Here is a 15443-nt window from a genome sequence, read left to right on the forward strand (position 1 = left end):
TCTTTCACCGAAAATCATTTATGTTGGGAGTGCTAAAGAGTGTTAGTGAACTATGCTAAAGAGTCTTGTATGACACTTATCTATTGTGTTGGTAAAAATTTATTACTTCTCCCCCTGTACACACCACTCCCATTCAATGTATAAAAAGGAGCTCGAGAGGCGTTCTTAGGTGCAGTGTCGTTTCTGACAATTTTTTGACCCTTGGCGAAAAATAGAAAAAGGCCCTTATATAAGTAAAGTTTCGGTATTTTTGCTCCAACTATGTAGTTCAGTAGTCATGCGTTAAACTAAAAAACCTAATGCTGTAAGTTCGATCCATGCTAGAAGCTACTTATGCAAATACTAATAATTAATTATAAAGATTAACTCAATTCGGGCCCTTCATAAGTTGGACTCTACTCTCTAGGCAGTTGCACCTTAAAGCTACTCTCAGGATTGACCCTGCTTGGGTGTTGTAACTCAATATGCTGCTGACTGCTGTTAGCAAGGTGTTTTGTATGAGACACACAAAAAGAAGACTTAGGTGCAAAAAGACATATTGGAAGCACTGATTTTTTGTTTGCAACCTGCTTTGCCATTTACCTATGGATTGTGATTACACCAGGAAGGAAGGGATCAATTAACGTGTCTTTATGAAGTGATCATTTTTCTTTTCAAGCAACCCTAGAAAATTAATTATTTTTTAGGCCTCTGTATTATGTCCCTATTTGATTATCATTGTATTTCGTCTCTGGGTCTCGGTTATCATTAGCCATGAGTCTACAGGTTTTGCACATGTTTCTCCTTTAATCTCATTTCTTTTAGTGATTTGATTGAATGGTTTTATTAACTTAAAGGGCTCAGAATTGAAAGAGAAAGCAGAACAGCTGGAGCTTGAATTGCAGCAGTGCTACATTGCTCAATCTCGACTATCAGAACAGCTTGTGACTGAAGTTGCTGAGGGTCGAGTGAGTAACTCTCTGATTCAAGAGAAATCAATAGCAGTAGCTAACTTAGAAAAGCAGATTTGAGTTTTTAGCTCTTCATTTGTATATTGAATTGGTGTACTTCATAACTCTACAGCGACTGCTCGGAGTTGAAGAAGCTTTTAGATGAGAAGACAAAGAGTTTAGAATTGGTGACAAGTGAGAATCAAGAGTTGAAAAGACAACTTGAAGAGACAAGTTTGAAAGCAAATAAATGCAGAAGCTGAAAACAAAATGTTGGTTGACCGTTGGACGTTTAAAAAATTGCAAGATGCTGAGCACCGTTTTGGGACATACAGTCAGGGAAGCATGTCAGTGAAGTTGCTGCTCATTCTCTTGCTGTGACGTCGATCTCTGTCTCGAAATGGAAACACCGTTTTGACAAGTGGGAGAGATAATGAGCATAATCTTTTTGATATGAGAACACTCGAGGTTTTCGGGACATTGAGGGCAAGTGAAAAGAGCGTGGCATCTAACTTGAGCAGATCCTGTATCAGTGCAGATGACAGTTACATTGCTGCAGGATCTGCTGATGGATCTGTACATATATGGTCAATACAAAAGGGAAATACAATTAGCACTCTTAATGAACACAGGTCATCTGTTTTATGCTGCTCTTGGAGTGGTCTTGGAAAGCCGTTGGCGACTTCCGACAAGAATGGAGTTATCTGTACTTGGATGTGATGCATTGAATGTTTGTTTATCCCTCCCCAGACTCTGATCATAGTTTTCCATGGACGGAATACACCGGGCATGATGATGATGATGTTCATGTTGTTCCCGAAGGTAAAATTTAAGCATTTTACCAGAGCTAATCGGCCTGCTTAGAAGTGTTGGAAGAGGAGTCAAAATGAATTGATATGATTTTTTTCTTGTTATGTACAATTATTCTTTTTTCAAATGAATAAATGGTAATTTACGAAAATCTTTACTATAATTTAGCTATAAATTTGCCATTGTAGGGTATATTCCTACTAAGCAAAACTCTTATCTTGATCATAATTTGTCCACCACCTTTTCATAGTCATGCAATTTTAGGGTCTTGGTGGCCATGGGTACCCACAAGTACATGAAGGGAGCTTGCCAAAAAAAGATCCTGAAGCTAGCTGCTTTTAAAGACAGAAGCCTCAAACATTTCATCTATGTAGATGGAAAATGTGGGATAGGGAGCTTACCCTAAGATCGATTCTCACTCCGTCCTACCCTCCTCAACTTAATCCCAAAACTATGAAGTGGTTTTGTGAACTAAAAATAATCGACATTGGAAATTATCGTTAACAAAAAATGTTACTTGTTCATACCCGTCAAATACTAATGTACAACTAAAATTTTAATTCCAATGATCGGTTTATCAAAAGAACATGAAATATAAATTCACTTATCTTTGTTTATTCAATTATATATGTAACAGTATCAAATTACAGATCTGGTGAGTATGAGCAGTTTTTGTTCACGAGTATTGGCTCAACAGGAAACGGAGGGCTAATGAACTTGTTCGTAAAAAGCTTATTGTAAATGTTAAGCATACAAATTTCCGAGTATTAGCCATAGCATCGGATTGGATCATTGCAACCCTTTGCAGTGGACTGTTTATCACCAAAACGACCACCCTTCTCCAGATATTGCTGGTGATAATCCTCTGCACGGTAAAATCTCTTGGCAGGAAGAATCTCAGTTACGATCTTGCTGTCTTTAAGTTCCAATTGTTTTGCTTCCTTAGATTCCTGAGCCAGACGTGCTTGATTCTCGTTGTAGTAGTATATCCCTGAGCGATACTGAGTTCCTACGTCACCAGCCTGAAAGCACACACGAACGGTATCATAAGCAACTAAACATGATCACGACATGCATAAGCTAGAACACTCTCAGTCTTTTTGTTAAAAAAACTATCAATTTCTAGCCAACGACAGGGCATATCCGCATCATACAAAAGAAACAACATTGAAGAAAGTAGAAACAAGACTGGAGTAGGTGCCCAACTGATTCCTCTACCATATGAATGTAAATCATTTTCTACCTTAACTTCCTTTGGTTATAGAGTACAGTTTACAACAAGAATCAAGCTTAATTCAAACCAACCATGCTCGTCAAATTCATTATTTCAACCCAAGTTGACAAGTATCAAGTAAGTTCATTGTAAAAGTTGACAAGTTTCCAAGTCTTGAATATCATTTTCTACCTTAACTTTCCTAATAAATTTGCAACAATTTCCTCTTTGAACTAAAGAACATATTTGCTATATTACTTATTTGGCCATGATGCCGCATTTTTTCTACTATCTCATCCACAAACTCAATATTTCTCACCATCTCATTATCTCTATCATTCAATTCTAATCTCCAACAACACAACAACAATGTTAAAATTTTAATTCCAAAATATTAGAGTCGGCTATATGACCAATACATCAAGAATTCTCCTTCTTAAAACTCCAGTCATTTTGATTTTCTACCATCCCAACATGTAAACCTAATTTCTTCATATCATTTTGCCCTCATATTCTATCTTTGGTCCTCCTCACCGACTTTTAAGTCCTAAGTTTCAATTTTCTATCTTTCTTACTGATTCTCAATTACTTCATATTTGCACATGCTCAAACAACCTTAAACCTATTTCTTTCATCTTATACTCAAAATTTGTAAAGCCGAAACCTCTTCTTTTATCTTCATTTAGAATTCAACAATTAATAGAACAAAAATATAGCAAATTCAAAACGACATGGAATTATTCATCGATGTCATTTTTAGGCATACAACAACAATGTTGATAATGGTGACTCGAACTTGAGTCTCAATCAATGGGAAGATGAATCACGATGCTTGAGTATAGTAGAAAAAGCCGAGTAGGCTTTTGGGGTAGATGGACTCAAGACGAGTCGGCTGGTGAATGAAGCAATTGGAGGATTTTCCAGAGGCTAACGCCGAGTCGGCGTCCATGGGGGTTTGTAGACAGCCGACTCGGCTGTGAAGACTGCCAAAGTTCATGATTTTTCCAGCACATCAAGTCGACTTGGCGACTGTGTGTTTTTTGTGCCTGCCGAGTCGGCGGCGGTTGGTAGTTGCACGAGGAGCAGTTTTTCCCACTTTCTTGGCCGGTTACTTTGTATTACTTAGAGACTAAGTATCTTTTAGTTAGGTTTTATTATATATACTTCCTCCTATTAGTACTAGGGTTTTATTGACAAAAAAGAAAGAGATCACGAGAGCTATTATATTTGTGAGTGATAACTTGATTCATCTTGTAAATTTTTTCGATCATAATGAAATTGTTCGATTTCGGTGCTGGTGGACGTAGCTATCACATTAATAGCGAACCACGTTAAATCTCTTGTGTCATTTCTTATTGTTTGCATTGAATTTCCATATTGTTTCACGATCGTTGCTTCCGCTATCGCATAACAAACAGTTAGGACAATGATATGATTATTTAACAAAATAAGAAATTGAACAAAAAATTCCTCAATCATAATAATGATATGATCCATGATCAAATATGTTAGAGTATATTCTGAGGCCTCAACTATTAGCTTAAGCTTTTGGTTGAGTTGTTCCTTGATATGGCATCAGAAGCCAGTGTGACAAGAGGTTATGAGTTCGAATCTCAATCATCCCTCAATCATGAATCATCTCACCATGGCCCACTCGTGTAGACACGGGACACCCATGGGCTCGGGCCCACAAACCCACGGGGATGAACGTTGACTTGCACGTATACTTGGAGAGGTTCATTGTTTCCCAAAATCATATGGTGGTAAGAAGATTAGTTCACCAAATATATATGCAAACTATTTTGTCGATATACGATCTTGTTTCAAAGTATTTCTTACCTGGCGGTTGAGAGTGGTAGGATCATGGCGGGACCAAAAGAGATCAAGAAGCTTAGAATAGGGGCAGATATTCGGGTCAAAGTGAACCCGAACCACTTCAACATGGTTGGTAGTGCCGGAGCAGACAAGATTGTATGTCGGATTAGGGTGATTACCCTGAGAATACCCAACTTCAGTTTTGACCACACCTTGAAGCCTCTGGAAGGCTAACTCAAGTCCCCAGAAACATCCAGCTCCGAATTGGGCTAATTCCAAACCCGGATTTATTGGGCTGTCTGAATCGGGTTCTAATGCTGGGTTATTGGTTCTGGTATCTGCCATTGTTGCTTGCAATCAAATGGATGAAAAATTCAAGTCAAGGATTTTCGAGATGAGGGGATTTGGATCTGAATTCGGATTGGTCGCGGGTAAGGACAGTTGAGAATATTTGAGATGATCCACATTTATGAAATTTTTTGCTAGGAATCAATGCAATGAACTTTCCTTCAATATTGACCACATGCACGATCACAAATTTAAAATTCACAATTTACAAGGTTTTACATTTTTGTTAGGTTAAATAGATATCATACGTATAAATAAAAATGTTTGAATATGTTAAAGTCATATTTAGGGGAGTTTTAACAAATAAAATTATCTTAATAGATGATAGTTGATTATATAACAATATTTACCTAATTTAAATTTTCATTTTTTAAAAATAAGGTAAAATATATATATCTAACTGGAATTTGATATATTTAATTGAATGAAAAAAATATTGTATTCGATAAATAATTTTAAAAAGTCGATATTTAATATTTGCTTTTAAAAAAAATCATATATTCGAATCACAATAATAAATACTTGCATTATTCTTTGAAATTATATTTTTATATATTTCATACTTATAAATTCGTGCATTGCTTGAGTTTCTATACTAGTATATTTATAATTATAAAGTGATCACTTATCACTTTAAAGTGATTAATTATAATCTTAAAGAGATCACTTATAATTTTAAATTGGTCATTTATAATTTAGAATTGATTACTTCTAATCTTAAATTGATCATCAATAATATATATACATATATATATATATATATATATATATATATATATATATATATATATATATATATATATATATATATATTGGTAAATATTTATAGTATCCGTATTTTACACGGGAATCTATCTAGTTTATCATATTAAAATAATCAATTTAATCAAAAATCACTTGTAATTTTAAATTGATTATTTTTTTAAGATGATCATTTATAATTTCAAGCGTATTACTTACATTCTTAGGGCTCAATTGGATTTAATGTAAATATTAAGAAAACAAAATTAATTAGAAAGGAATTTATTGTTAGAGAGGTGGAAGAATTGGTTAGAAAGTAATGAAAAATTGATAAAATAGCAATTAGTACACTCATATTGAGGTATAAATTGAGGGTTGGGGAATACTTTCCTCCAAACGAGGAAAATTATTATCTTTTTTAGTTTATTCTCATTTTACCTATTTCACAAGTATTTCAATTACTTTATTTACGCCTCTACATACCTTTATTTCATTAGTTTAATTTTTTTACCCCTTAAATATTTACGCTCAATCCTAATGAACACCTAGAGTGATAAATTAGAGAAACTAACCAATTGAATGGACTTGTCTCACTATGAATAGTCTCATAAAACTTGTTGTATAAGTACTCCCTCCCTCGCTTTATAAATGCATTTAAAGAGAAAAGATAGTGAATTTTAAGGGGAGTATTGAAGTTGTAATATTTTGTTGTTTAGTTTAATTAAAATTACTGAGATAATAAATTATGTGGATAATATTAAAAGAAATTTTAAATATATGAATGAGATTAAGAAGAGGAGGAGTTGTAAGTGCAATTATAAATAAGAAAATTATCCAAAATAATAAGAACAACCTATAATAAAAGTCGATACAAATTGAAATTTTTTTAAATTTTTAATATATTAAAAAAATATTCAAAAACCATACCACATTTTGAAAAAAGAAAGTCCAAAATAGGCTATGTAGAGGTTAACTTTTACATCATAATAATCATCATCATCATACCCTTTTTATCTCACTCATTAAAATTATGATCAGAATCTTAGAATGAGAGAAATATGACAAATCATACCCATAAAGAAAGATACAACCAAAGAGTTCCTTGGCTCGAGAAAGACTCAGAAAGGAAAGTAAAGTACGACAAGACGTGACAAAAAACACGACTAGGCAATTCAAAATCAAAATTAAAGCTAATAACATGACAAAAGAAATACTCCTATAAAAGTTTGTAGATGAATTGCATGCTTGGGTGGATGAGATAACTATTGAAATCAATTTTCAATTTACTCGTGTATCATATAAGAAAAAAAAATCGTTTTACTGTTAGTTTATATCTACGTTTCCATCTGTGGTTGTCATATGAATTAATTAGTATATTAGAATTATTAAAAACATTGTACATTAGCCCAAAGCAAAACTGGTACCTTTATGTCCTTATTTTGTAACATTTTTTACTTTAATTTTTGATTGGTATTATTGATTTTTGTCCTCCTACTTTCCTACTTTTTTTTTTTTTTAATTTCATTGACTTATACTTATTTTTTCATCTTAACTACTTATTTTTTTATTCTCCACTTATTTTTTTGTCTAATTTTCTAACTTAATTTTTGTTTTCACTAAACTTCATCGATTTTATAAGCCGTAAAAAATAAAAAAGCAAAAGAAGTAACTAAACTATGACACAATCAGAATTACCTATTGAAGAAGGCAATTAGTTAAACATCATTAACTATACTTGAGTCAAGCAGTCATGCCAGTCAATATGACGAGATTGCCACATAGGTTGCAACTTGCAAGCGAAAGAAAGAGATAGTCATTGAAAAAGCTAGCGTTTATGGCAAAAAAAAAAAAGCTTAATAAAAAATTTTAGCTCATTTTATAAAAATAAATGGTTAGGTGGTTAAATTATTTTATTATAGTATTTTTTTATTAGTTGTTTGAAATAATTTATTATTATGAATGCTTTAATTTTGAACAGTCTGCTCTTTAACAATGTGCTCAAAATCAATTGGTCAAATCAGTTCATAAAATCAATTAATCAAATTAGTTATTTGAATCAACTATCGCTAGAACAAATTTATTAGTGGCATTAAAAAAACGTCACTGATTAATATTTTTAGTGTAATTATTGTCGTTTTTATTTTAAGTTACACTATAGAGTGATTTAGTATCACTTTATTTGACCTTTAGTTGCACATGTAACGTTATTATAATCTATAGTGACATTTATGAGAAATGTCACTAGATTCTATGTCGCGAAAAACTTTAGTATGATTTTTTATTATACTGCTAAAGGGTTTAATAAATATCACTAAATCCACTATATATACTATTAGAAATTTAAAGGAATAAAATTTTAATTAGATATCGCTTAATATATCCCGTTAAAACCAAATTATATTGTAGTGTATTAACTATCATTTATCAGCCATTTGTCAAAGTCAAACACAATCTTATTTCGGCATAAACTATGGAACTAACGGCATAAATAGTCAGTTATGATGATCAAGATTGGCTTTTCGATGATTAAATTAGGCGTTGGTCTGTCCATTTCCACAGTTATCATTATGTTTTTAAGAAGATATGATATTTTCTATGAAAAATTACACGAGTTATTGCGAAAAGCTTGATCATCAAAATTTCATTTTATTGTCATTCATGCATGCCTCCACCCATTTGTCCCGTATGGGCATGGGTTTTAGAATGCGAGTCCTTCATAGAATTGATCGAGTTAGATACGAGTTTTTAATCTGTAACTTAGAATTTAAGTCTAAATTTCGAAAACATAAATTCATCCTTTAGAATTTAAAATTTAAAAATATATATTTCTTTCATTTCTATGAGAATGCACCTATTTTATTTTGGGTGGAATTTAATGAAAAGTAAAAATTTGTTGGAGAATAAGACAAAAAATAAGTGGATAATAGAAATAAGTGGTTAAGATGAAGAGAGAATATACGTTTGTGGATGAGATTTAAAGAAAGAAAGTGAGATCATTACAAAAAAAATTAGGTGTAATATGAGTTAGACAAACTAAAATAAAAAAAAGTGCAAATTGAGACGGACAAAGAGAGTAATGCTTAATCCTAAATCCTAATTCTAATGTGTTACTCAATATTCATAACTAAGTATTGATTAATTCTTATAAAAGTAGGTCTTTTGGTATAAATTAATGACCCTTTGGTGAATTATCAAACAAATAAAAATATTGTTAAAATAATCTAGAAAAATTTAGGATTTTAATTAAATATAAAAATATCTAAACTAAAGAATTAAAAAATAAAAATATCTAAGATAATATAATGGAAGATCCTAAAAAAGTAATTAAAAAATTAAAAATATCTAAAATATTTTAGTAAACTTGCACTATAAATACCCATTGAAATACCCATTGATGTAATCAATTTTTTGTGCAATGAAGAACAATATCCATTCTACATATTCACTCATCTTCCTCTCCAAATAAATCCATTCACTATTTTACCATCTAAATTTTCCTACATTTGGTATCAGAGCTAATTAAAACCAAAACCTCCAAACAACCTAAACACATTAACCAACATACTCCACAATAAAATAAACCTCTAACCACAAAATAAAAAATGACCTCAACCACTAATTACCCCCAAGTTAATTGGGTTCCCACATTTAAGGGAGAAAAATATGAACAATGGGCTATGCAAATGAGGTCAATATTTATCTCCCAAGATTTATGGAAATTAGTACAAGAAAGTTACGAGCAACCACCCAAAGATGACACTAAAGAGTCATCTTGGGATGAAACAAAAATAAAACAATATAAACAAAATAGGATAAGGGATAACTATGCCCTATCCCTATTATATCGTGGAGTCGACGAGACAATACTTACAACGATCATGCCTGCAAAAACAGCTACGGAGGCTTGGAGGATCCTGGAGACAAAATACAGAGGTTCCGAAGAGGTAGTTCTTTTTAAACTCCAATCACTATGGAGAGAATTTGATAATCTATTAATGGCAGAAAATGAAACAATACATTCATTTTTTGACCGAGTCACTAATATAGTTTATCAAATAAGATCAAATGGTGGTAAAATAGAAGATGAAAATGTGATTCGAAAAATATTAAGGAGTCTTTCACAAAAATATAACATTATTGCCACAACAATAGAAGAAGTTAACAAGAAAAATTTATCTCAATTAAGTATGCCTGAATTAATGGGATCACTACTTGCACATGAAGATAGATTAAAAAGATTTAACGAAGAACCACTAGAACAAGCATTTCAAGCTAAATTAAAATTTTCTAATGGTGAAAATAAAAATAGTCATTGTAAAAATTATGAAAAAGGACAAACATCAACTAATTGTAGCAAGGGGAGAGGAAATTTTAAAAATCAAAGGAGTCGATTAAATAATCAAACTGACCTTTATTGTAAATTATGTAAGAAAACTAACTACAATACTAATGATTGTCGGTACAAATGTAAGAGGTGTAAAAAACACTCTCACCTCGAAAAAGATTGTTGGTATCGACAAAAAGAAGAAGCAAACTATTTCGAAAACAATAATTTCGGAGAGCAAATATTTTACACTGGATTAAATGCACAAGAAAAAGTAAGTGACATATGGTATATTGATAGTGGTTGTTCAAATCGCATGACTGGCAATAAAAATTATTTTGTCACTCTTGACGAAAATGTTAAAACACACATCACACTTGGCGACGGTAAAAAAGAAGATGTCGCCGGAAAAGGAACAATCTCCGTTAAAACAAAAAATGGCTCATCAAAATTAATTCATGAAGTTTTTTATGTTCCCGGACTTGCACAAAATTTATTAAGCGTAGGCCAATTAATTAAAAAGGATATATGGTTAAATTTGAGAATAACAAATGTCAAATCTATGATAAAAATAAGGGTCAGATAATAACAACTGTTGAAATGGCTCCTAACAAAATATTCCCATTAAAATTGCCATTTCAAGAAAAATTGGCTTTAAACTCAATAAATGATGAATCCACCTTATGGCATTTGAGATTCGGGCATCTAAATTTTAACAGTCTAAAACTATTAAAACAAAAAGAAATGGTAATTGGACTACCATCAATAAAAAATGAAAGTAAAATTTGCGAAGGCTGTATATATGGCAAGATGCACAGATTGCCATTTCCTACCGCACCTTGGAGGGCCAAGGCTCCTCTAGAGCTTGTTCATGCAGATATCTGGGGTCCTACCAAGAATCCGTCTCTTGGCGGAAAAAGATATTTTCTTCTGTTCGTAGATGACTACTCCCGCATGACGTGGGTATATTTCCTGGAGAAAAAATCAGAAGCTTTTTCCCACTTCATGGAATTCAAAGCCCTCACAGAAAATCAAAGTGGGCATTCTCTTAAGATTCTTAGAACGGATCGTGGCGGAGAATTTACAAGCAACGAATTCAACAACTTTTGTAAGAAGCATAGAATTAAAAGAGAACTTACAGCAAGGCGTACACCTCAACAAAATGGTGTCGCGCAAAGGAAAAACCGCACTATAGCAGAGATGGCCCGCAGCATGATGCAAGGTAAACATCTACCCAAAAGATACTGGGCCGAAGCTGTTCACACGGCAGTATATATCCTCAATAGATCTCCCACAAAAGCAGTTAGGGATTTAACGCCATATGAAGCCTGGCACAAGAGAGAGCCAAGAGTAGAACACCTCAAAGTGTTCGGATGCGTAGCTTATGCCCACATCCCGAAGGAGAATCGGGAAAAGCTCGATGAGAAGGGAGAAAAATGCATATTCATTGGATACAGTCACGAAACAAAAGGATATCGCCTTTACAAGCCTGAATCTAAACAATTAATCATCTCTAGAGACGTAATTTTCGACGAAGCAGCCGAATGGACGTGGAAAGAAAAAGAAACTGAAGCTTGCGAAGGAGATACTCTCCTAAGAGATCCAAGTGAAGAAGACGGAGCAGACCAACCAATAAACCCATCATCTCCGAGTCCAAGTACACCTGAAAGTACAAGATCATTCCCAAGCTCAAGAAGCCAAACATCACGTTCAACTCCTCAACATCAAGAAGCCCGAAGATCAACACGAGATCGGCAACCGCCATCATGGTTACAAGATTACCATTGTGACCAAGCAATGATGGCTCTCTTCTCTAGTGAGCCACAAATATTTCAAGAAGCAGCACAAGAAGAAACATGGATTGAGGCTATGAACGAAGAAATCAAAATGATTGAGAAGAATCACACATGAAAACTTGTAGACAAACCACAAGATAAGGAAGTCATCGGACTCAAGTGGGTCTACAAGGTGAAACATAATGATGATGGCTCCATCAACAAGTACAAAGCAAGGCTCGTAGCAAAGGGATATGCGCAACAACCAGGAATCGACTTCAACGAAACATATGCACCAGTTGTCCGCATGGAGACAATCAGAACAGTCCTGGCATTAGCAGCACAGCATCAGCTACCAGTCTTTCAACTCGATGTCAAATCAGCATTTCTAAATGGAGAACTCGAAGAAGAAGTGTACGTCGAGCAACCGCAGGGATACGTCATCAAAGGCCAAGAAGACAAAGTATATCGCCTTCGAAAAGCTCTGTACGAACTCAAACAAGCACCCCGAGCGTGGAACAGCAACATCGACAATTATCTTCTCCAGCATGGTTTCATCAAGAGTCCGAGTGAACCTTCACTATACATCAAGACACAAGGTAACAACTTTCTCATTTTATGCTTGTATGTGGATGATCTAATCTATACATGCACACACCCAACGATGATCAAAGAATTTAAAAAGGCTATGATGAAGGAGTACGAGATGACAGACCTTGGTACAATGAAATACTTCCTTGGCATACAAATCAAACAAAGCCCAGGAAAAATATTTCTATCACAAGAGAAATATGCAGAAGACCTTCTCAAGAAATTCAACATGGGTGAATGTAAATCGCTGGCTACACCAATGGCAATCAATGAGAAGTTATCAAAGTACGATGGCAAACCAAAAGTCGACGGAGCAATGTATCGAAGCTTGGTCGGCTCTCTTGTCTATCTCACACATACAAGACTAGATATAGTCAACGCTGTCAGCATCGTATCCAGGTTCATGAGTGAATCGAGCAAGGATCATCTAACAGCAGCAAAGAGGATTCTCAGATACATTAAGGGAACAAAAAGCTATGGGATCATGTACGAAACTGAAAAAGATTTCATGCTCACAGGATACACCGATAGCGACTGGGCTGGAAGCGTGGATGATAGAAAAAGTACAAGCGGGTACGTATTTCAGCTTGGAAACAAGGTGGTCTCATGGTCATCAAAAAAACAGGCGACAGTAGCTTTATCATCAGCAGAAGCAGAGTACATTGCAGCAACAAGTGCAGCACGTGAAGCAGTCTGGCTGAGAAGGATATTAATCGATCTACAACATAAGCAAGAGACACCAACTACAATGTTCTGCGACAACATGTCAACAATAGCAATGACGAAGAATCCAGTGTTTCATAGCAGATTAAAGCACATCGAGATACGACATCACTACATTCGTGAGTTAGTAGATAAGAAAGAGATCGAACTACAATTCTGCAAGACGGGGGAGCAGCTCGCAGACATTTTCACAAAACCCATATCAACTGATAGATTTATCGATTTCAGAAGACGACTTAGAGTTCAAGATTTTTCAGATTAGGGGGAGTGTTAAAATAATCTAGAAAAATCTAGGATTTTAATTAAATATAAATATATCTAAACTAAAGAATTAAAAAATAAAAATATCTAAGATAATATAATGGAAGATCCTAGAAAAGTAATTAAAAAATTAAAAATATCTAAGATATTTTAGTAAACTTGCACTATAAATACCCATTGATGTAATAAATTTTTTGTGCAATGAAGAACAATATCCATTCTACATATTCACTCATCTTCCTCTCCAAATATATCCATTCACTATTTTACATCTAAATTTTCCTACAAATATTTGATAGTTTGTATGTGTTTTAAGTCCATGCAATAATTTGTATTGGTTACTTTGGAGCATATTTGTTTCATTTAAAACATGATTAATTAATTTTAGATTTAGTTTTTTGTGTTGTGTATTTTGAACTTATATTTTGTTTGTAACTTGAAGTCAGGAGAATATTTCTAACTAAATGCGTTCTATCTTCAAAACATTTAAAAAATTTATATTTGATACCGTTTATAACTTGTAAGTTATTTCAAAACTTGATATATCCGATTTTTATATCAATATTAGAAATATCTTATTAATGAAAAATAATTTTTTAAATTTTATATTAAGGTACATTCAACGATTTTATATTTGATTGTAATTAAATTTAATGAAAAAAATATTTCAAACCTTGATTTGAATTCTATCCCACCTGACTTAGACCCTATCAATCTAGCTCAGGGTCCTAATGTTTTACCCTAATATTATATATACTTCTAAATTGAAACAAACTCTCTTATTTTGTTTATAGTTTTTTGTCTTTTAATAAAACATACAAAGTTTTTTTTTAAAATAAAAGGGATAATGTATAAGAGTAATTAGTTTCTCCGTTTCTAGTAAGAATTGTTTATTCTTATGACAGTTTGTTACACATTAATTGCAAAAAGTGAGATAGTTTTTCAAAAGAATAAAGAATAAAAGCATTGATGATATACCTTCAAGAAAAAGCATTGATAATTAGCAATTAAATAACTTTTTTTATTGATAAGATGAATAAATAATTCAAGTATGGTAACTTTTTCAACCACCATATTCTTAGTTTAGTTTTCATTTAATTTTCTCATTTTCACATCTTAATATATAATACTCCCCCCTATTTTATCTAAGTGTCTCATTTGACTTTTCATTATTTATTAGGTAGTTAAATAGAATCACATGTGTAAGAGAAAAGTATAGAATTTTTAAAATTTTATAGGGATAAAGTGGGGTTAGTTAATGTAAAGGTATAAAAAGGTTAAGTTTAGTAGGGATAAATTTGTAAAGTTAACATACTCAAAATAAAAATCAGATATTTAGAGTGACTTGACCTAATAAGAAAATAAGACACTTAAGGTGAATTGGAAGGAGTATAAAAATACAATATGATAAATGACCTAATAAGTCATATAGCTCCTCTTATTTTAGGGTGTGAATTCCTTAAATGAATGCAATTTAACTAACAATAGTTGAATTAAACTGACAATGAGAGTGAATCGAAGAAAAAAGCAGAAAACAAATTTAAGTAAAACTAATTTGAGAATTTTCCGTAAATTAAAACTTTTGTATCAACTTAGTCCTCACTAAAATATTGTGCAATTTTATTAAAACTCTTATCATTTTCAACTTTAGTTAGAAGTACTTGATTCCACTTCGTAGATGAAAGAGTGTATAATATTTTAATTCGATTTATTTGGAAAAATTATTAGGAATAATATAATTTTTTATTGATTTTTCTATAATAATATTAGCTGTTGATTAACTATGAATAATATCAATTTTTGAGGGTGTTTTCCTAAAATATCCCTTACATGTTAAAAATCAACTATAGAATAGTATATAACAAAAAAAATTTGGTAAATTAGCTAATAAACTAAAAGATTATATTATTCAT

General features: G+C 32.6%; 1 protein-coding gene across 1 annotated transcript; it reads right to left on the minus strand.

Moving 5' to 3' along the window:
- Positions 1 to 2259: 2259 nt before the first annotated feature.
- On the minus strand, positions 2260 to 5325 carry LOC130827367 (peptide methionine sulfoxide reductase-like). The gene is made up of 2 exons (XM_057693062.1): positions 4792 to 5325; positions 2260 to 2761 (listed from the first exon to the last, which is right to left on the minus strand). Exons 1-2 carry the CDS (start codon positions 5110 to 5112, stop codon positions 2507 to 2509), a joined length of 576 nt encoding a protein of 191 aa, XP_057549045.1. The 5' UTR covers positions 5113 to 5325; the 3' UTR covers positions 2260 to 2506.
- Positions 5326 to 15443: the final 10118 nt, after the last annotated feature.

This window comes from Amaranthus tricolor, chromosome 11, assembly GCF_026212465.1.
Source record: "Amaranthus tricolor cultivar Red isolate AtriRed21 chromosome 11, ASM2621246v1, whole genome shotgun sequence".
NCBI classification, from domain to species: domain Eukaryota; kingdom Viridiplantae; phylum Streptophyta; class Magnoliopsida; order Caryophyllales; family Amaranthaceae; genus Amaranthus; species Amaranthus tricolor.

Excerpts from the sequence above, each read along its gene's own strand:
- LOC130827367 (XM_057693062.1), bottom strand. The coding sequence starts at position 5,112 with ATGGCAGATACCAGAACCAATAACCCAGCATTAGAACCCGATTCAGAC. Across the intron at positions 2,762-4,791 it reads CTACCACTCTCAACCGCCAG|GCTGGTGACGTAGGAACTCA; the intron begins GTAAGAAATACT and ends GTGTGCTTTCAG.